At 50.3% G+C, this 22823-nt stretch overlaps 2 protein-coding genes across 4 annotated transcripts in view; one reads left to right on the top strand and one right to left on the bottom strand.

Moving 5' to 3' along the window:
• CUTC (cutC copper transporter) overlaps window positions 1–22823 on the top strand; it is a 69387-nt gene that overhangs the window by 1402 nt on the left and 45162 nt on the right. Inside the window, exon 2 of one of the 2 annotated variants that reach the window (XM_068258037.1) lies at window positions 12909–12995. The exons of the other annotated variant lie outside the window; for it this stretch is intronic. Coding sequence (XP_068114138.1) covers window positions 12909–12995 — 87 coding nt within the window. The remainder of the gene's footprint in view (window positions 1–12908; window positions 12996–22823) is intronic. 2 annotated transcript variants of the gene reach the window in all.
• COX15 (cytochrome c oxidase assembly homolog COX15) overlaps window positions 9188–22823 on the bottom strand; it is a 32328-nt gene continuing 18692 nt past the window's right edge. For both annotated transcript variants that reach the window (XM_068258036.1, XM_068258035.1), the window contains exons 7-10: window positions 21571–21652; window positions 15470–15624; window positions 11831–11944; window positions 9188–9426 (exon numbers count right to left, since the gene is read on the bottom strand). In XM_068258036.1, the coding sequence (XP_068114137.1) occupies window positions 9295–9426; window positions 11831–11944; window positions 15470–15624; window positions 21571–21652 (483 nt within the window). In that variant the 3' untranslated portion in view covers window positions 9188–9294. The remainder of the gene's footprint in view (window positions 9427–11830; window positions 11945–15469; window positions 15625–21570; window positions 21653–22823) is intronic.

Raw genomic sequence — 22823 nt, forward strand, 5'->3', positions numbered from 1 at the left:
CCCTTAGCAACTGAATTACTGGCAGTGGCCGGTAAATCTACCATTTAACATGGGCATCTATGGCGTCGCTCAGTTTCTCGGCCGCAAGTTGCTTGGGGGCGCACTTTGGAATCTCTGCCTCTGGTCAGGACAAGGTCCTCCAGCACCCAAGGCTGAGACACCAAAGTGCGCCCCTCCATCCCTCCCACCCCAGCCGTCACACACTGATTGCTATTAGACTAAGAGATGCCCCAGGGCCCCCAACACCTTCATCTCTAGTTATCTGGCTTGAAGTCACTGCCATGTATCGCCTTTTCTTATTTCTCTCTGCTTCAAACACAATAGGGGAATGATAGCGAGTGAGTGAGTTGTGCCCCCCTCCTACACTGCGCCCTGAGGCTGGAGCCTCTCTTGCCTTTGCCTCAGCCCTGTGTGTGCCCCCCCTACACTGCGCCCTGAGGCTGGAGCCTCTCGCGCCTCTGCGTCGGCCCGGCCCTGCCTCTGGTGCCGGAGGACCTTGTCCCGGGCCCTGGCTGGATGATTGATTTTGATCGGCGAAATAGCCAATTGTGGGGGAAGGGCGGGTGGCCATGGAGACGGCGGGTCACGTGGTAGCAGGCGGCAGCACAATCTGACAAGGGCCGCTCTGCTCCTGATGTGACGTCACACACCCACACTCTGCACTCCCGCAGGGAGGGGGGTGCGGCTAGAGCCCAGCCCACATGCAGAAACAGTGAGGGCCTATTTCCACTATATGTGTGGACTCTGGATGCAGAAAACTGACTCCAATGAATGCCTATGGGAAATCTGCTTCAAAAAAATTGCGTTTAGTGGAAACAGGCCTATAGGCATTCATTGGAGTCAGTTTTTCTGCATCCAGATATTGAATCTGTGTGTAGTGGAAACAGGCCCTTAGACTGTCTGTCTGTAATGTCAGCAAGGAGGCGGGCATGGCCAGGGAGGGACTGTGTCATGTGCAGACTGCAAATGAGTCGGGCGGCAGGCCAATCTGCAACTGATTACAAGGGGGGAGGGGAAATAGGGGTGGAGTACAGGGAAACTGTCTGTCTTTGTACCTACTGCTGTGCTGTGGTTAGTTCTGCCCCCCCTGTCACTACCTGAACTGGGGTGCTTCTGTCACTACCTAAACTGGGGGGCACCTGTCACTACCTAAACTAGGGGCTCCTGTCACTACATACACTGGGGGGTCCCTGTCACTTCCTGAACAGGGGAATCGTGGTTGGGGTGTCTTGCCACCCTATGGGAAAAAAAAAAGATACAGGAGACAAAAAAGGGAGCCCGATAGTGCAGTATGTCAATAGTAGGTGTGTGGAGAAATCAATTGATTGAAAGGGCTACTCACAAAGGAGGGTTGCAAGGGGCAACCGACCACAGGAAGCAGGTGGAGACCATAAACCCGACTCCACTCGGGGTGGTCCTGGACGGACCTGGTTGCGGTCGCTCTCTTAGATGAAAAAGGATGCACAAAACATTAACCGTGGTAAAACAACGGGTGTTCTGTCACCACCCCTCGGACAAACATGTACGGGGGTATAACTATGCACAATAAGGGAAAGAGGCGCCCTGATTTGAATAAAAGCTTTTAAAACCAGTTTAAAAACGAAAAAGAAAAATGAGGTATCTTACCTCAATGACGAAATCTCTGTAAACTTACAAAAGATTTTTATTTGAGCACAGGCAACGCGTTTCGCGGGTCTGAGCCCGCTTCCTCAGGCCAATACAGTGCCAAATGACAGAAATCATGTAGCATAGGGAGCCTGCCAGCCAGGCCACAGCCCACACATCACCCCCAATCCAGCCAAAAACAGTATTGCCAGGCCAGCCAGGCACAGCAGCCAGTAGAGGAGAATTCAGAAGCCAGGTGAGAGGTGTCTACCATATTAAAGGATACCCGAAGTGACATGATAATAATTGCCTCATGGTTACTGAATTTGTCTTGTTGGGGGCCTCATAATTGCTGAATTTGTCTTGTTGGGGGCCTCATGATTGGTGAATTTGTCTTGTTGGGGGCCTCATAATTGCTGAATTTGTCTTGATGGGGGCCTCATGATTGCTGAATTTGTCTTGTTGGGGGCCTCATGATTGCTGAATTTGTCTTGTTGGGGGCCTCATAATTGCTGAATTTGTCTTGTTGGGGCCCTCAGGATTGCCGATTTGTCTTGTTGGGGGCCTCATGATTGCTAACAGCGAGACTATGAGAAAAGCTGAATCATCATCATAAGAGAAAATAGCATTAAACCTACTTTTTTAGCTTTTTAAAACAAAAAATAAAACTGGGAGGTTCTAAAAAAAGAATATATTTTTCAGGAGTAGGATGGATGAAGTTATTTATCTTCACAGTTTATTTTCAACTTGGATTTTCCATAATGTTCATGTATGAGTTAAAACATTTGTATTTAGTTTAAATTGCTGTTGCCACTTTGCGATAGATAAGTGACTTTTGGGTTGCAGTTTGGGCACTCGGCCTCCAAAAGGTCCCCCACCACTGTCCTAATCTGATGTCCCACATTGCTAAGTTCATGTAAATTTGTCTCCACCCATGACCACACCCACATTCTGATCCATGGCCACACCCATTTTTCGGCGCGGCGCGCTAAGCGCGCCGCACAACTTCTCCAACATTTTCGGCGCGGCGCGCTGCGCGCGCCGCACCACTTCTTCCTCCCCTTCTTGCCCCCCCCTGGAAACATTTCTGCGGACGCCCATGGCTATGTATAGAGTGCTTGGGGGTAATCAGTAACAAGCTGCTCCCCATCCCCTTCTTGCACCTCTGACACTGTAGTTGCCATTGGCAGGGATTGCTATGTATAGAGTGCTTGGGGGTAATCAGTAACAAGCTGTTTCCCATCCCCTTCTTGCTCCTCTGACACTGTAGTTGCCATTGGCAGGGATTGCTATGTATAGAGTGCTTGGGGGTAATCAGTAACAAGCTGCTCCCCGCCCCCCTTCTTGCACCTCTGACACTGTAGTTGCCATTGGCAGGGATTGCTATGTATAGAGTGCTTGGGGGTAATCAGTAACAAGCTGCTCCCCATCCCCTTCTTGCACCTCTGACACTGTAGTTGCCATTGGCAGGGATTGCTATGTATAGAGTGCTTGGGGGTAATCAGTAACAAGCTGCTCCCCATCCCATTCTAGCACCTCTGACACTGTAGTTGCCATTGGCAGGTTTTGGTGCGCCGTATTAATTGTTCTGTATAGAGTGCTTGGGGGGCCCCATTGTAAAACTTGCATCGGGGCCCACAGCTCCTTATCTACGCCACTGGGCAGCAGCTTGCACAGGAAGCATAGGTATCACCAGTTAATGCAGGTACAGTACTGATAGTGTACTCCTCTGTCCACATTTCTGTGCAACCTGGATGATGCTATAGCACTGCAGCCATGCACAAGCAAGTCAGAAGACAGGCAAGTCCCTCAGTAATCAGGCAGCAGCTTACACAGGAAGCATAGGTCTCACCGGCTGGTGCTTTTGAGGTAATCCACACAGGCCCAGAGTAGTGTGCAGATAGCAGCAGGCTACAAGTGGCTGCGAACCGACCATGGCTCATGGGTCTTCGACTGATGTTTGACACATGCCCTGCCCACTTTCCAATGTAGCTGGATACAGAATATCACAGGGACCAAAAAACAGGTTTACTATAATAAAAGTTCTGTTATATCAGCGTTTACTATACCAGGTGTTACTCCCTTATACTTATAATGGGGCTTGACCTGGATATTTAGTTTACTGTACTTGAAGTTTTACTTTATCAGAGTTTACTATAACGAGATTATACCTGTATTAGAAAAGTAATACTAAAAAGTATATCACTCTGAAGAGGCCGGTTCATAACTTTAGGTACCGGTACCTGTAGGTGTAGTTTGTGAGCGGGACAGTGTGCAAGAGTGCACCAGTGTGTGGAGTGCTACCTTTATTTTAATTGGTTTTTCATTGGAATGTGCATGTTGATTATTTGAATAAAGTTTACAATTGATACCTTTCCACAATCTAATGAGTCACAGCACCATTCTTAAATATAGATTGGCTGTCACAAGTTAGCACTGTGACTCCTGCAATCATGCAGTATTTACGAGGAAGTATGCGGTGTTGATGTTTACAGGTCATCTTTTCTGAATGAGAAAATAAAAAAGTGCCATTTTGGGGTACTCAGTTGGGAGAAGCCTCTGGATCCTAAAGATGCTTCCCCCATCCCTCCGTTACAGCACTGGCAGCCCCCGGAATCCCGCTCATCGGCGCCTTGTGCAGACGCAGTAGCTCCATCCCACTTGGTTTTCTTTGGAAAAAGCCAGGCTAGATCGGGTCCGCGGCACTGCACAGACGTGTGCCACCTGTGCAGTAGCACTTACCCAATCAGGCGTGGCCATTTCCACTGGAGCCTGAGGGGGGGTGGATCTAGTGCTCATGCGCAAGGAGGCCACAGTACGGGGGACCCATATGCCCATTTGGACGGGAGCTGGACGGGAGCTGCTGGATCCTCCAGGGGATTCCGTGTCCTCTTTGCCCCCACCGCTGCTACCTGAGACCCACTGGAACAGCCTTACGGTGCCCATGCAAGTACAGCCACGCCTCCCCAGTAACCGCTCATGGACAAGTCACTGCACCCGTACTCAGTACGGCAGTCCTTGTTTATGAAGAGGAACGCAGACACGTATTCCACAAGCTCTTGTTGGGTGTGCTGGGGGTTGGTTTGCAGCCACAAGGGGGTGAGCAGGACATGGGAAGCCCCTGGACTATCCCTCTACTGATGTAAGTGTTCATTTTTTGGTGCAGATTTCACCCCAGGGGCATGTTAACCACTTGCCGACCGCACGCTTATACCGTGCGTCGACAAAGTGGCAGCTGCAGGACCAGCGACGCAGTATTGCGTCGCCAGCTGCAGGCTGATTAATCAGGAAGCTCGCGCGAGCAGCTGCTTCCTGTCAAATCACGGCGGGGGGCTCCGTGAATAGCCTGCGGGCCGCCGATGGCAATAATCCGCTTTGTTTACATTGTACGGCGCTGCTGCGCAGCAGCGCCGTAAGGCAGATCGGCGATCCCCGACCAATCAGCGGCCGGGGATCGCCGCCACGTGACAGGGGACGTCCTGTCACAGGCTGCACAGGACGGATAGCGTCCTGTGCAGCCCCGATCACCAGGGGGCCAGGTAGGAGAGGGAGGGGGTGAATGTCGCCGCGGAGGGGGGCTTTGAGGTGCCCCCCCCCGCCAGCCACACGCAGGCAGGAGAGATCGGACCCCCCCAGCACATCATCCCCCTAGTGGGGAAAAAAGGGGGTGATCTGATCTCTCTGCCTGCACCCTGATCTGTGCTGGGGGCTGTAGAGCCCACCCAGCACAGATCACATAATTCAATGCTGGTCCTTAAGGGGGGGTAAAGGGTGGGTCCTCAAAACTAAACCAGAGATGACATGTGTCATGGTGAGACAGACATGTGCATATACAGCTACAAGCATACAGACACAGTGCTGGGCTCCTTTTCTTTTTTCCCTTCCTGAAAGAGTTTATAATTAGTTATGGAACGGACAGTTTTTCTGCAGTCAGGACTCTGTGCCTCACTGATAAATTACAGCTATAAAACACTTTCCCAAGTAGATACCTGGGCTTTTTAGGGGTGGTTCACACAGACGTTTTTGTGGTGCTAAACGCAGCGTTTTTTTTGGGATCTATCGCCGTCCCACTCAAGTGAATAAGAGCGTTTAGAGCTGGCTTTGGCAGGCTTTCATGAAAGCCTGGCGGTAGATCCCGGCATTGCGTCTCGTCTTGAAAGCAAAATGTTGCTTTCAGAAGCAGAAAACGCCGGGAGACAAGTGCAGAGACACAAACTGCTAGCCTAGAAGGCTTCCCAAAAGCCTTCAAAAAGCTTACATTTAAACGCCGGCGTTTTAACGTGGCGCCAAGCGAAAGCTCAGCAGAAGCCCGTGTGAACCAGCCCTTACTGTGAAAGGAAAAGATAAAAAGGTCAGTAGTTCATGTTTTCACTCTGGGAGTCTTGAGACACTGCAATTAAGCAGAGACTATAAAACAGTCTGCTTTGTAAATGTTTATACATAAAATAAAACCTTGAGATATCTAAGAGTCATTTTTTGGAGTAGAAGGACAGATCCAATTGTTTCACTCAGTTTTTTTTCACCTCTGGTTCACTTTAAGGCAGTGGCGGCGCTACACTGGGGCTTGCCCAGGCTTCAGCCCCAGCTGGCAACTTGCTAGCCCCTGTTAAAGCCCCCCCGCTGGCCGTGGCCACCGCAAGTCTGTTAGCCAGCCGGGCTAATAAGGGATTCGGGAGCCTGCTTTATTTCTCCCTCCCTCCTCCCTTCCTCTGAATGCCCCCACCTGCTGTGAATGACGGTCCCCCCCGTAGGCAGTGTGTGCGGAGGAGAGCGGAGCGGTAGGTCCTCTTACCACAATCCATGCTCACCGGCAAATAGTCTCCTGCTTCCTGTTTACCATGACGTCACAGGAAGCAGGAGACTAGTTGCCGGTGAGCATGGATTGCGGTAAGAGGACCTACCGCTCCGCTCTCCTCCGCACACACTGCCTACGGGGGGGACCGTCATTCACAGCAGGTGGGGGCATTCAGAGGAAGGGAGGAGGGAGGGAGGAATAAAGCAGGCTCCCGAATCCCTTATTAGCGCGGCTGGCGCCTCGATCATTTTCTTCCTGTCTTCTCTCCCCAGGGCAATCTCCTCACACACAGGGGCACCTTCCTCCCCACCCACGGGCATTCTCCCCCCTCCACTGACGACCCCCCTACCCACTGGCACCCTCTTCCCCACCCACTGGCACCCTCCTCCTACCCACTGAGACTATCCTCCTACCCACTGGCACCTTTCTCCTCCACCTAGTGTCACCCTCCTTTCCACCCACAGGTACCCTCCTCCCCACCCACTGGCACCCTCCTCCTACCCACTGACACCCTCCTCCTACCCACTGGCACCCTCCTCCCCACCCAGTGGCACCCTCCTCCCCACCCACAGGTACCCTCCTCCCCACCCAGTGTACCCCCAGCCCACCACCACCAGCCAGGCCTGAGCTGACCTGGGGCCCCCAGCCCACCACCACCAGCCAGGCCTGAGCCCTTCCACCCAGCCCACCACCACCAGCCAGGCCTGAGCTGCCCTGGGGCCCCCAGCCCACCACCACCAGCCAGGCCTGAGCTGCCCTGGGGCCCCAAGCCCACCACCACCAGCCAGGCCTGAGCTGCCCTGGGGCCCCCAGCCCACCACCACTAGCCAGGCCTGAGCTTCCCTGGGACCCCAGCCCACCAGCCACGCAGGCATGAGGCCTCCAGCCCACCACCAGTCAGGCTTGAGGTGCCCTGGGGCCCCCAGCCCACCACCACCACCAGCCTGACTACATATACTGGGGACAGCTATACGCCTGGCTACATATACTGGGGACATCTATACACCTGGCTACCTATGCTGGGGACACTGTCTGTCTGTCATGTGCATTTACTGGTGAAAAGCTGTCCCTTATGTGCATTTACTGCGGAAACGCAGTCTGTCATTATGTGAATTAACTGGTGAAAAGCAGGCTCTTATGTGCATTTAATGGGGAAACTGTCTGTCATTACGTGCATTAACTGGTGAAAAGCAGGCTCTTATTTGCATTTACTGCGGAAACGCAGTCATTACGTGCATTAACTGGTGAAAAGCTGTCCCTTTATGTGCATTTACTGCAGAAACGCAGTCTATCATTATGTGCATTAACTGGTGAAAAGCTGTCTCTTATGTGCATTTAATGAGGAAACGCTGTCTGTCATTACGTGCATTAACTGCTGAAAAGCTGATTCTTATGTGCATTTACTGGTGAAAGGCTACCTGTCATTATGTGCGTTTACTTCATTTTTTTTTCATGTAACTACGTTAGCTGGTACAACTACATTACAGTTAGCACCGCCCACATGACATCATGACCACGCCCAAATTTTCACCGCGGCGCAAATTCCCCCCCCCCAAGCCCAGGCTGCCAGCCCTCGTGCCCCCTTTGAGCCCCCCCAAAAATCTGAAGCTGGAGCCGCCACTGCTTTAAGGCCCCTTTTACACTAGGGCATTCTTTGTGTTGTGTTATCTTTTCTGTACGCATGGCAACAACAGCAAATAAAGTGTATGGAGCTCAGTACACTAATGGCGTCACGTCGCATTGGAAGTACCAGATTCACTGCAGACCCAACGAAATCAATAGCGCGGTGCCGTGCGACTTCTGCAACGACAGAATGCATTGAAGTCAATGCGCAAGGCAGAAATTTAAAAGAGACTCTGTAACAAATTTTTCAGCCTTAGTTCTTCTATCCTATAAGTTCCTATGCCTGTTCTAATGTGCTCTGGCTTACTGCAGCCTTTCCTAATTGCACAGTGGCTGTACATTATCTCTGTTATATGATCTAATCTGTTTCCTTCTGTCAGCACAGTCGGGCTAAAGCTGGAATGTGTGGAATGTGCAGGGTTGCTTGTGATTGGATAGAAGCGATACACACCCCCTCCAGGCTCCCTGCAGGCTCTGTATGACTCACACACTCTGCTTATGTGAGCCTATCACAAGCTGGTTAGCTTGTTTGTAAACACTGCCTAAAACTGTTAATTACAAGCCAGGATTGCAGCAGGGAGTGGCAGAAACAGCACAGAGGGGCCCAGGAGAACATAATAAATAGAATGGTATGCTTTTTGCTGTAAAAATTTCAGAGTACAGATTTGTTAGCGTCGGCTGTGCGGCACAGGCATGCATGGAACAACGCAAATACAACAGGGAAGCCAGGAATCCCAGTGGTGTAGTATCTGTCCAGCAGAAAGTCACCGGGCAAGGGGCGGTGCTATGCAGAGGAGCCTGTCGGTGCACTGTCACAGGGTCATATGAATCTACTTCTTTGTGTTGTGGTGCAATGCAAGGGGGCGGAGCATCACAGCGCTTCTGTCAGGACTAAACTGGCTTCTAGGGATGGTCAGATATGCAAATTCTTCAGAGTTGATGCAAATGTATGCAAATGTATGCAGCTTGAAAATGGACCAATCAACTAAAACCTGGGTTTAAATTAATTGGCCCATTTTCAAACTGCATCATTTGCATAAAAATGTGCATAATTTCAGAACAATTTGCATCTCATTGTTCATCCCTACCGGCCTCTGAGTTCCTTCAGGATGCGCCTTTACAATCGTGACTTAGCTGGTCGTTATTCTACTACACACGAGGAGATGCAGGAATAGAAAATCCTTTTATTCTGGGAAATAGATATATAAAATATATTTACAGCAATTTTCACAATAAGACAATAATGACAGAGCAGCCGAAGAGGATGAGGATTATTTGGGCAGGCGTCGGAGTTCGTTCATCAGCCAGATCGCCATACTGAGAAGCGCCAGCGAGCCGGACTGGTGGGTGGCGGCCAGAGACGTCGGGACGTACAGCAGCAGAGTACTGATCCCCAGCGTTACCTGAAAATAGGAGACAAAACAGGGGGGCTAGTACAATATGGTCAAGAAGAGAAACAATGGTTTTAAAAGACAACTTAAAGGGATACTGTAGGGGGTCAGGGAAAAATGAGTTGAACTTACCCGGGGCTACTAACGGTCCCCCGCAGACATCCTGTGTTGGCGCAGCTACTCACTGATGCTCCGGCCCCGCCTCCGGTTCACTTCTGGAATTTCAGACTTTAAAGTCTGAAAACCACTGCGCCTGTGTTGCCGTGTCCTCGATCCCGCTGATGTCATCAAGAGCGCACAGCGCAGGCCCAGTATGGTCTATGTCTGCGCAGTACACTCCTGGTGACATCAGCAGGAGTGAGGACATGGCAACGCAGGCGCAGTGGTTTTCTGACTTTAAAGTCAGAAATTCCAGAAGTGAACTGGAGGCGGGGCCGGAGCATCGGTGAGTGGCTGCGCCAACACAGGCTGTCTGCGGGGGCCATTAGAAGCCCCGGGTAAGTTCAGCTCATTTTCCCCCGACCCCCCTACAGTATCCCTTTAAGTGAGAGGGATGTGGAGGCTGACATTTATTTTCTTTTAAACAATGCCAGTTACCTGGCTATCCTGCTAATCCTCTGCCTTTAATCCTTTCAGCCATAGCCCCTGAACAAGCATGCAGCATATCAGAGGTTTCTGACATTATTGTCAGATCTGGTGAGATTAGCTGTATGCTTGTTTCTGGTGTTATTCAGACCAAATAGACCAGCAGTGCTGCCAGGCAACTGGCATTGTTTAACAGGAAACATATGGCAGCCTCCATATACTCCCGTGGGGCTTCCTCCAGCCCCCACATAATCCTTCTGGTCCCCTCCGTTCTCCCGCAGTCTGGCTCGATAAATTCCCTGAATGACCCAGTCACGGGTCCCATCTGCGGGCGCCCTCTGATCGATGTACAGTCGCTGGGAGCATTCTGCATGTGCGCTGTTCACAAAGACTAACTGCGCTTGTGCACAATGCTCCGGGCCACGGGAGTGTGATCAGGTAGTGCACATGGCCAGGTTAGCGCATGACCTCACAGCGGCAAAACAAAGGGGACCCGACAGGATCCAAGGGACCAGACGGACTTCAGGGGTCTGGAGGAAGCCCCAGGTAAGTATAATCCTCAGGTGTTCTTCATTTCAGGTTTTCTTTAATGCCTTGTATGTATTACATCATGATTTGCACACAGAGTTCTGCATGGCAAACAAACCAATTTTGCATCATTTATTTTCATGACAGTATTTGGCATAGAAATCAGCACTGCAAACCCAGCCAGCCAATGTCAGAGGCTGCTCGACTGGTCTGAACAGTAGACTATAAGTAATCCAAGCTCCTCCCCCATTCCATCATCACTTGCAGGAAGTAGGCAGGGAGGAGCTTGAAGGGAACACCAGCCAGACTTTTCCTGCAGGCACAGAGCGGACCTCACCCAAGAGGAATCAGTCTCCTGCCAACCTAATCACATGACAGCACAGTGAGGTCACTATTAACCCTGGCACCTCCCATTACCATAATCACATGATGGCATAGCAAGGTCCCGCTTTAGATTTGGCCCCTCCCATTATTCTGATCACGACAGTACACTGATATCACATCCAATCACATGACATCCCAGTGAGGTCACTCATTAGCATGGCCACTCCCATTACTTCAATCACATGACAGCAATGTCACTTTTTAGTACTGGTCCCTCCCCTTCTCCAATCACATGACTGTGCAGTGAGGTCACTCTTTGGCTTTGCCCCTCCTATTAGGTTGATCACATGACAATACAGATGTCACACTTTAGCCCTGGCCCCTCCCATTCATTTATCCATCAATCTAGTTGAACTTAGTGGATGTCATTTTTTTCATCCAAACTATGTTGCTATGTTTCTACTGTATGTAACTACATTTCATGACATTGCAGCGAGTTTAGCCTTTATCCCTGGCCCCTCCCATTACTCTGATCACATGATGGCACAGGGATGTCACTCATTGGCCCTGGCCCCTCCCATTACTCTGATCCCATGATGGCAGAGGGCTGTCACTCTTTATCCCTGGCCCCTCCCATTACTCTGATAAGGTTAGTGTTTCAGTGGGGAATAAATCTATCATCACTACAACCAGAGGCATAGCGATTAGCTAGAGATTATGGGGACCCATGGCAGAATTTTGATGGGGCCTCCAAACCTAGGCACTCGAGCACTGCCACCTGCCCCTCCCCTAGAAGACATGAGTTGACAGTGCAGTGTACAGTCCTATGCACTGTCTATGGGCACTGACAAAGTCAGCGGTTGGAAAAACACAGGGAAACTAATCGTGAACACACAATTACCACCTGGACCCCCTGTGCTCCCGGGCCCCACAGCAGCGGCTATATGGCTCAGAAGAGATACGCGGTGTAAGGGGTTACCTGTAAATACGCCATAACAAGCAGACTGTTCACGGCCAGCCGCGCTCTGGGCGGGAGAGGGATGTTCCGGGCGTAGAAGTACAGCCCAGTGATGGCCGTCACGGCTGTGGTCCCCTGCAGAGAGGAACAAAACATTACATACAAATATGAAAAAACTTCAAGCAGATCTACAGCCACCTGATCATCCAAACTATTTGGTGCTCTGTGCTCAAACTCTACAATTCAGAGTCTGAAAGGGTTAATAGCTTTAGATTCGCTTTCTCCTGCAGGCTCATCCTCTTGTGCCTGCGCGTCCACGTCATATGACACATACTGCTCCTGCGCAGTGGTTGTGCGCAGTCGCATTACAGACCATATGACATGGACGCACCGGCGCAGTAGAGCCGACCCCGCTAGCAGGTCAACATCATTGTGGGCGGCAAGCAGGGACCCCGGAGAGGACCGGGCCTGCGACGAGGGACTGATATGGCTGCTCGGGGCTGAAAGAAGCCCCAGAAGAGTAAAAAAATAGGCTTTGATGTTCGCCCCATAAGTCCTTTAAATATTATTTATTTATAAAGCGCCAACATATTCTGTGGTGCTGTACAAAATAGGAAAACAAACATGGGGTACATAATGATTCAGACAATGATATACATCAAATGTGGACACTAATAATGAATAATGTCAGCTGCTCTCCTCCACCAGCCGGGCTCTTGCTAGCACTCGGTACCGGTGGTGCACTGGCAGCCCCCCCCATGGAGTCACATCTTAGCACGACCGTAGCCATGACCCAACGCGACCTGTATCGGTTCTCTGCCGACAGGTAATGCCACTATGTGTGAGTGAATCACACGGGTGCTGTTACAACTGCTGCCATTCCGCTACATTTAAAGTGGAATCTGAACTCTTGCACAGGACAGAATGAAAACATAGAGAAATCCACCCTGTATGTATTTACAGAGTTTAGCCTGTCTAATTCCTCCTCATCTGTGACTAATCACAAAGGTAATTTGATCTCTGAGCTGTGTTAGCTTTCAATCTGAAAGAAGCCTTATTAGTACAATTATACTGAGTACGGATTTTTCCCTGCCTATAGATTGCCTGCTCTTCCCTCCTCCAGAAGCAGCTGGGTTGCGACCGCGTCAGGCATCCTGCTCCCAAGCTCCTCTCCTAGGTTTTCCCGGTAAGGCAGTCCTTCATTGATCCATTCTCACTTTCAGTCACTGATAGCCCTTTACACTGCTGGAGTATTACATATATCCTGCATCTGTTTTATTGCACCTTGCACTGTGTGTGGGGTGTGCGCGCATGTGCATCTCTGCGGTTTCAACCCCCGGGGCTGCGTATGCGCGCAACCCCTCGCACACTGCTTACAAGTCACATTAGGTTATATTGTTTTGTTCTTTTTTATACAGGTGTGTGTATTTTATTGCTTTGCACCACATTTTGGCATTTTTCGATGCATTTTGAGCACTTATGTCACTTTAACAGGCAGTCTTTTGTTTGACCTGGTTCACAGCAGAATTTTACTGTGATCGCACATTATTTTGCATATTTTTGCACATTGTTTCACCATTTTCTGCCTACTGAGAACTTATTCATATTATTGATGTACAGTGGAGGAAATAATTATTTGACCCCTCACTGATTTTGTAAGTTTGTCCAATGACAAAGAAATGAAAAGTCTCAGAACAGTATCATTTCAATGGTAGGTTTATTTTAACAGTGGCAGATAGCACATCAAAAGGAACATCGAAAAAATAACCTTAAATAAAAGATAGCAACTGATTTGCATTTCATTGAGTGAAATAAGTTTTTGAACCCCTACCAACCATTAAGAGTTCTGGCTCCCACAGAGTGGTCAGACACTTCTACTCAATTAGTCACCCTCATTAAGGACACCTGTCTTAACTAGTCACCTGTATAAAAGACACCTGTCCACATAATCAATCAATCAAGCAGATTCCAAACTCTCCAACATGGGAAAGACCAAAGAGCTGTCCAAGGATGTAAGAGACAAAATTGTAGACCTGCACAAGGCTGGAATGGGCTACAAAACCATTAGCAAGAAGCTGGGAGAGAAGGTGACAACTGTTGGTGCGATTGTTCGAAAATGGAAGGAGCAGAAAATGACCATCAATCGACCTCGCTCTGGGGCTCCACGCAAGATCTCACCTCGTGGGGTGTCAATGGTTCTGAGAAAGGTGAAAAAGCATCCTAGAACTACACGGGAGGAGTTAGTGAATGACCTTAAATTAGCAGGGACCACAGTCACCAAGAAAACCATTGGAAACACATTACACCGCAATGGATTAAAATCCTGCAGGGCTCGCAAGATCCCCCTGCTCAAGAAGGCACATGTGCAGGCCCGTCTGAAGTTTGCCAATGAACACCTGAATGATTCTGTGAGTGACTGGGAGAAGGTGCTGTGGTCTGATGAGACCAAAATAGAGCTCTTTGGCATTAACTCAACTCGCTGTGTTTGGAGGAAGAAAAATGCTGCCTATGACCCCCAAAACACCATCCCCACCGTCAAGCGTGGGGGTGGAAACATTTTGCTTGGGGGGTGTTTTTCTGCTAAGGGCACAGGACAACTTAATCGCATTAACGGGAAAATGGACGGAGCCATGTATCATAAAATCCTGAACGACAACCTCCTTCCCTCTGCCAGGAAACTGAAAATGGGTCGTGGATGGGTGTTCCAGCACGACAATGACCCAAAACATACAGCAAAGGCAACAAAGGAGTGGCTCAAGAAGAAGCACATTAAGGTCATGGAGTGGCCTAGTCAGTCTCCGGACCTTAATCCAATAGAAAACCTATGGAGGGAGCTCAAGCTCAGAGTTGCACAGAGACAGCCTCGAAACCTTAGGGATTTAGAGATGATATGCAAAGAGGAGTGGACCAACATTCCTCCTAAAATGTGTGCAAACTTGGTCATCAATTACAAGAAACGTTTGACCTCTGTGCTTGCAAACAAGGGTTTTTCCACTAAGTATTAAGTCTTTTATTGTTAGAGGGTTCAAAAACTTATTTCACTCAAAAGATAGCAACTGATTTGCATTTCATTATTTAGGGTTATTTTTTCGATTTTCCTTTTGATGTGCTATCTGCCACTGTTAAAATAAACCTACCATTGAAATGATACTGTTCTGAGACTTTTCATTTGTTTGTCATTGGACAAACTTACAAAATCAGTGAGGGGTCAAATAATTATTTCCTCCACTGTATTTATATATTATATATGACCAGGAGTTGGTTTACCAATTATCTTTGGTTTTGATTGGGAGTTTTTATTAATTTTAAATTGTTTTTATCATTTTTTAGTATTTTTTTTTTTACCTCAAAGTTGGTATTTTTGCAAATAGTAGTGTGGAGTTTTACATTATCTGCTAATGAATTATTGGACATTTTTGATCCATATTGGTTCCCTTTTCTTGAGTGTGTTAATGCCTGCTCTTCCCCTTCACCATTGCCAGACATTTTCATCAAGGCTGCTGTTGAGCTGTAGCCTTCTGGTCTGACAGCTTCTCTATGCCTTCCCTGCGTCCTGCACAAAAGCTCCTCCCCCTCCCCTTATAGCTATACACGACAGCAGGACTTCCTTCTTATCTGTGATTGGTGGAGACTGAATAGCTCACAATCCTCTCTACTCACAAGGATGCGGTGATTGAACTGCACAGTTGTGGGATTTTCAAAAAAGTTCCTGATGGTGGGAGAGAAAGCCAGGAGGTCGTCCGGAATCCAGCGATCCCCCATCTTCGGATAAGAGTTGTAAACGAGCCCGGCATCCAGACCGGCCACAAAGGCCCCTGAGGGGAGACACAATGTAAAGAATAACTGGTTATCAACGTATGACAGTATTTCAGGGCCATCTATAATAACCAGGTTTTTCTCTCTAGATCTACAGGTAATAAGATCAATCTGTGACTCTCAGACTGCTGTAGAATCACAACTGCTAGTGTGGAATCCTGGGAGTTCAAGGACAACTGCACTTACACTCTATGGCAGGGGTAGGGAAGCTATGGCTGGGGAGACAGATGTGGCCCACTTGATGGCTACATCTGGCTCACAGACAAATCAGTAGGGGGTTGATTCACTAAGGTACACAAGCAGCGCAGCTTAGTGCGGCAGCGCAAGTAACATTTTCAAAGTAGGCACATTACTGCTGTAGCACTACTAACTTACTTGTGCTACCCCAAAACTAACGACTGCTCCAATTGTCCCACTCTGGACTGTCAGGTCCGGTGACTTTGTAGGACGAGATCCCCGCACTTTGATTGGGTCAATAGGCTGTCTGTCACTTGACAGGCAGCCTATTGGGCCAAAGTGCGGGGATATCTTCCTACAAAGTAAAGCAACCCCCAAGTCCGCTAGCTAATTGTACAAGCTGTTAGTCGGTATTTCTCCTGTCTGGCTCTCAGGGAAATGATGTTGCTGAAACCCATGAGAAGCTGAAGACGTGTCTGACACGTCCGCTGCCCAGCGGGATCAACTGTATACACATCACCATGGCAACAGGGACGTGAGCCCTCTGCTGCGCATGCGCACTGTCCCAGTTAGAAACATATTGTATGGCTCTCACAGTATTACATTTTAAAATATGTGGCGTTTATGGCTTTCTCAGCCAAAAAGGTTCCTGACCCCTGCTCTATGGGGTCAATTCATAAAAGGCTGTGCGAAAAAATACCTGGTCAGGAAAATACTGCATTCGGTATTTTAGACTTTTGTGTGCTAATTCATAAAAATTTTCACAGGTGCGATAGAAGTGCGGTAAATTACCGAAGCCCAACTGCTGGTAACGGCAGAAGAGTAGTTGTCCGTGTTGTTACATGTTGTTCTCCGTGCAGAGACAGCATTACAATATAAGAGGCATCCCCAACATACCTTTATATGTGCATGTTTTGTTATACCGCCTCTGCTTGCTCTGAATCTGTTCTGAATCTATTAGTCTTTCTTAACATTCTATTTAATTGCCACAGCTCAGAGAACTTGAAGAAACTTTACACATGCCATGCTTAGGTGATTTTCACCTCCAGCTCCAACGTATCATTCACACAGGAACCGAAGAGGTTAAACAGCCAGAGGAATTCTGGAGAAGCCCGTTTTGTTCCTATCGCTCTGCTGCTTCTGCCTGGGGGGAGATCTCACGGCTTCTGCTGCTGCCTGGGGGGAGATCTCACTGCTTCTGCTTCTGCCTGGGGGGAGATCTCACTGCTTCTGCTGCTGCCTGGGGGGGAGATCTCACTGCTTCTGCTGCTGCCTGGGGGGAGATCTCACCGCTTCTGCTGCTGCCTGGGGGGAGATCTCACTGCTGCTGCCTGGGGGGAGATCTCACTGCTGCTGCCTGGGGGGAGATCTCACTGCTTCTGCCTGGGGGGAGATCTCACTGCTTCTGCCTGGGGGGAGATCTCACTGCTTCTGCCTGGGGGGAGATCTCACCGCTTCTGCTGCTGCCTGGGGGGGGGGGGGGGATCTCACTGCTTCTGCTGCTGCCTGGGGGGAGATCTCACGGCTTCTGCTGCTGCCTGGGGGGAGATCTCACTGCTGCTGCCTGGGGGGAGATCTCACCGCTTCTGCTGCTGCCTGGGGGGAGATCTCACTGCTGCTGCCTGGGGGGGGGGGGAGATCTCACCGCTTCTGCTGCTGCCTGGGGGGAGATCTCACCGCTTCTGCTGCTGCCTGGGGGGAGATCTCACTGCTGCTGCCTGGGGGGGAGATCTCACCGCTTCTGCTGCTGCCTGGGGGGAGATCTCACTGCTGCTGCCTGGGGGGGGGGGAGATCTCACCGCTTTTGCTGCTGCTTGGGGGGAGATCTCACGGCTTCTGCTGCTGCCTGGGGGGAGATCTCACCGCTTCTGCTGCTGCCTGGGGGGAGATCTCACTGCTACTGCTGCTGCCTGGGGGGAGATCTCACTGCTACTGCTGCTGCCTGGGGGGAGATCTCACTGCTGCTGCCGCCTGGGGGGCGATCTCACAGCTTCTGCTGCTGCCTGGGGGAGATCTCACAGCTTTTGCTGCTGCCTGGGAGGGGGGGGGGGGGGGGGGAGATCTCACAGCTTCTGCTGCTGCCTGGGGGGGGGGGGGGGAGATCTCACCGCTTCTGCTGCTGCTTGGGGGGAGATCTCACCGCTTTTGCTGCTGCTTGGGGGGAGATCTCACGGCTTCTGCTGCTGCCTGGGGGGGGGGGGGGAGATCTCACTGCTTCTGCTGCTGCCTGGGGGGAGATCTCACTGCTTCTGCTGCTGCCTGGGGGGAGATCCCACTGCTTCTGCTGCTGCCTGGGGGGGGGGGGGGGGGAGATGGGGAGATCTCACTGCTTCTGCTGCTGCCTGGGGGGGGGGGGGGGAGATCTCACGGCTCCTGCTGCTGCCTGGGGGGAGATCTCACCGCTTCTGCTGCTGCCTGGTTTGGGGGGGGGGGGGGGGAGATCTCACCGCTTCTGCTGCTGCTGCCTGGAGGGAGATCTCACTGCTTCTGCTGCTGCCTGGGGGGAGATCTCACTGCTTCTGCTGATGCCTGGGGGGAGATCTCACTGCTTCTGCTGCTGCCTGGGGGGAGATCTCACCGCTTCTGCTGCTGCCTGGGGGGAGATCTCACCGCTTCTGCTGCTGCCTGGGGGGAGATCTCACCGCTTCTGCTGCTGCCTGGGGGGAGATCTCACCGCTTCTGCTGCTGCCTGGAGGGAGATCTCACCGCTTCTGCTGCTGCCTGGGGGGAGATCTCACCGCTTCTGCTGCTGCCTGGGGGGAGATCTCACCGCTTCTGCTGCTGCCTGGGGGGAGATCTCACCGCTTCTGCTGCTGCCTGGGGGGAGATCTCACCGCTTCTGCTGCTGCCTGGGGGGAGATCTCACCGCTTCTGCTGCTGCCTGGAGGGAGATCTCACTGCTTCTGCTGCTGCCTGGGGGGAGATCTCACCGCTTCTGCTGCTGCCTGGGGGGGGGGGGGGGGGGAGATCTCACCGCTTCTGCTGCTGCCTGGGGGGGGGGGGAGATCTCACCGCTTTTGCTGCTGCTTGGGGGGAGATCTCACCGCTTCTGCTGCTGCCTGGGGGGAGATCTCACTGCTTCTGCTGCTGCTGCCTGGGGGGAGATCTCACCGCTTCTGCTGCTGCCTGGGGGGAGATCTCACCGCTTCTGCTGCTGCCTGGGGGGAGATCTCACCGCTTCTGCTGCTGCCTGGGGGGAGATCTCACCGCTTCTGCTGCTGCCTGGGGGGAGATCTCACCACTTCTGCTGCTGCCTGGGGGGAGATCGCACCGCTTCTGCTGCTGCCTGGGGGGAGATCTCACTGCTTCTGCTGCTGCCTGGGGGGAGATCTCACCGCTTCTGCTGCTGCCTGGGGGGAGATCTCACCGCTTCTGCTGCTGCCTGGGGGGAGATCTCACTGCTTCTGCTGCTGCCTGGGGGGAGATCTCACCGCTTCTGCTGCTGCCTGGGGGGGGGATCTCACCGCTTTTGCTGCTGCTTGGGGGGAGATCTCACGGCTTCTGCTGCTGCCTGGGGGGAGATCTCACCGCTTCTGCTGCTGCCTGGGGGGAGATCTCACTGCTTCTGCTGCTGCCTGGGGGGAGATCTCACTGCTTCTGCTGCTGCCTGGGGGGAGATCTCACCGCTTCTGCTGCTGCCTGGGGGGAGATCTCACCGCTTCTGCTGCTGCCTGGAGGGAGATCTCACTGCTTCTGCTGCTGCCTGGAGGGAGATCTCACTGCTTCTGCTGCTGCCTGGGGGGAGATCTCACCGCTCCTGCTGCTGCCTGGGGGGAGATCTCACCGCTTCTGCTGCTGCCTGGGGGGGGGGGGGGGGAGATCTCACCGCTTTTGCTGCTGCTTGGGGGGAGATCTCACTGCTTCTGCTGCTGCCTGGGGGGAGATCTCACTGCTTCTGCTGCTGCCTGGGGGGAGATCTCACCGCTTCTGCTGCTGCCTGGGGGGAGATCTCACCGCTTCTGCTGCTGCCTGGGGGGAGATCTCACCGCTTCTGCTGCTGCCTGGGGGGAGATCTCACCGCTTCTGCTGCTGCCTGGGGGGAGATCTCACCGCTTCTGCTGCTGCCTGGAGGGAGATCTCACCGCTTCTGCTGCTGCCTGGGGGGGGGGGGGGGAGATCTCACTGCTGCTGCCTGGGGGGGAGATCTCACTGCTGCTGCCTGGGGGGGGAGAGCTCACTGCTGCTGCCTGGGGGGGAGAGCTCACTGCTGCTGCCCGGGGGGAGAGCTCACTGCTGCTGCTGCCTGGCGGGAGATCTCACTGCTGCTGCTCCCAGCACAGTCCCGCATAGACTTCGCACTCTTATCACCACTTCACAGCAGACTGTATTGTTTTGTGCCTTTACCGCCTGCTCTAATCTTTATGAATTGACATTTGACATTTATGGAGGTAATCACCACAGACGTCGGTAATTTACCTCACTGCTCGGTAATTTCAGCTTTTCATGCGGTAACAGCCTTTATGAATTGACATTTTGCTAAGTGCTCGGTAAAGTCTGCTGTTTTCAGCATTAGCGCATGTAGGAATGCTTTATGAATCATATCACATTACTATACTACAGAGTACATTACTGCCATCTGCAGTCTTCTGTCTCTTCAGTTCACTAAGACAAGTTCAATAAAAAAAATATAAAGGGAAATGCGTTTTTATCATCAACTTTCTTATTTTTCTGAATAGTGTAACTAGTTTTCCCCTTTTCTCTGCCGTTTCCTCTCTTCTAGAACCTTCCGACAGCTCCAGGCCGGAGACACCAAATGTCTTACTTCTTTTACTACATTCTCTAATCCTTGTGAATTTACATTTACTGAGGTATTTACCTCACAAGTCGGTAATTTACCTCTGTGTTCAGTAATTTCAGTTTTCCATGCGGTAATGGCCTTAGTGAATTGACATTTCACAAAATGTTTGGTAAAACCACCAGTTTTTTTTGCTGTACCCCATGCGGTAAGGCTTAAAGAGACACTGAAGCGAAAAAAAATATGATATAATGAATTGGTTGTGTAGTAGGGATAATTACTAGAACATTAGTAGCAAAGAAAATATTCTCAGCTTTTTATTTTCAGTCATGTCTTTTGAGTTGTCCTCTGGCAGAGAAAAAAAAAATACAGTGACTGACAGTTGAGATAACCAGATTCAGAAGACAGAGCTCTCTGTGACTTTGAAAGTCATGGAGCTCAATGGCTCTTTGGAGTTTCTTAACTCTTCCTGTACTGGAAACAATATTAGACTCATATCTCTGCTCCTAATGTTTTATTTATTAGCTGTACTACACATCCCAATCATATAATTTTTTTTGCTTCAGTGTCTCTTTAAGACACTGAAGCAATAAAATGATCCGATTTTACGGCAATTCGATAAATATTATCGGATCCCCCCCCCCCAAAAAAAAAATAAATAAAAAAAAAATTCGAAAGCTTTTTTTTTTTTTTTCAATTTGTATTCATCCGGAATTTTTTCGTCAATTTTTCTACAGATTGTATAGTGTGTGTTAGATTGTCAATTGATTAATATACACATCCTAGCAATTTTCTGAGAGTTTCCAATCATTTTTATCATAATTGTGTGGTACATTGTAACATTTCAAAAATATGACCAATCAGTCCGAAAAATTGACTGCAATTCTTAAATTGAACAGATCTTTAAAATATTGTATGGTGTGTAGAACAGTGTAAGAGAACAGTGATTATTTCCCAGCCACCATAAGCCTCCTGATAACAGCGGCTGCCACAGATAAGCAGAGCCGACAGGCGGAGCTCTGCGGGGGATTACCTGACAACGCCGTGAGGAAGACGAGACCGGCCGTCCAGTGTGTAAACATCCGCAGCTTCACCACCTGACGCGTTTCAGGAAACTATTCAGACGAGGAAAGAAATGGGAAATTAGAGTACAGCAGTGCAACGCCACCAATGCAGCAAAAAGCATACTTAAAGGGACTCCGAGAACCTCTCATGGGCATGCCTTTAAGCCAGACAGTCATGCTTTGACCCCTCTGGAGGAGCCTCTTGCAATGGCCATGCATGTCACTTCCTCTTCCTGCTTCATTCAGGGATGCACTTCTCTAACAGAGAAGACAGGGGTGACCCAGAAGTTATAACATAGCCAAGATGGCAGCCGGGATTTTTAAACTGAATTCGAACGAAAACTATTTGGTGTAGAACAGCATTCAGGCATCAAATGAAAGAGGAGAGCACAAGCTACAGAAAGGTATGCATCTTTAAGTACTTTGCAGTACTGGTCGGAGTCTCTAGGCATACCCATGAGAGGTGCTCCGAGTCCCTTTAAAGGATACTCTGAAGTGAGAGGTATATGGAGGCTGCCATATTAATTTCCTTTTAAAACAATACCAGTTGTCTGGCAGCCCTGCTGATCATTTATGCATCAGTAGTGTCTGAATCACACACTTGAAACAAGCATATTTTAAACCCAAACATCTGATCTGCATGCTTGTTCAGGGTCTATGACAAAGTATTAGAGGCAGAGGAGCAGGAGGACCGCCAGGCAACTGGTATTGTTTAAAAGGAAATAAATAGGACAGCCTCCATATCCCTAGTACAATTTAAGACCAGTGCTGCTGTTTGGCTTCTTGTTACCAAACAGAAGTCTCACAGTTGCTCATCATCTACTTCCTGTGAACTACAAGTCCCGCCTCCTTATTAGGACACATGGTTTCTACTGTAATGCAGGGGATACTGGGAATTGTAGTCTGGCACCTCCTATTTTTCCTACTTGGGTGTTGCCTGGTCTCTCCTGGTTGACCCTCCCACTGGCTGAATTCAGAGAGAAGTGGGAGCAGGCTGTATTGCAGCAAGAAGCACATTTGGCCCGGGACACAGGTATTCTGTCCACCACTGGATTCCAAACACGGTTTCTAATCACTCATTATCCTGACTGCTCTTAAAAATTTGCCTGTGCGCAACAATTATTATTGGAAAATGGGGTGGCAGGGTGTGTGTAGTGTGTAGTGTGCGTGTGTGTGTGTGTGTGTGTGTGTGTGTGTACAGTGTGTGTACAGTGTGTGTGTG

This window comes from Hyperolius riggenbachi, chromosome 10, assembly GCF_040937935.1.
Source record: "Hyperolius riggenbachi isolate aHypRig1 chromosome 10, aHypRig1.pri, whole genome shotgun sequence".
Taxonomy (NCBI): domain Eukaryota; kingdom Metazoa; phylum Chordata; class Amphibia; order Anura; family Hyperoliidae; genus Hyperolius; species Hyperolius riggenbachi.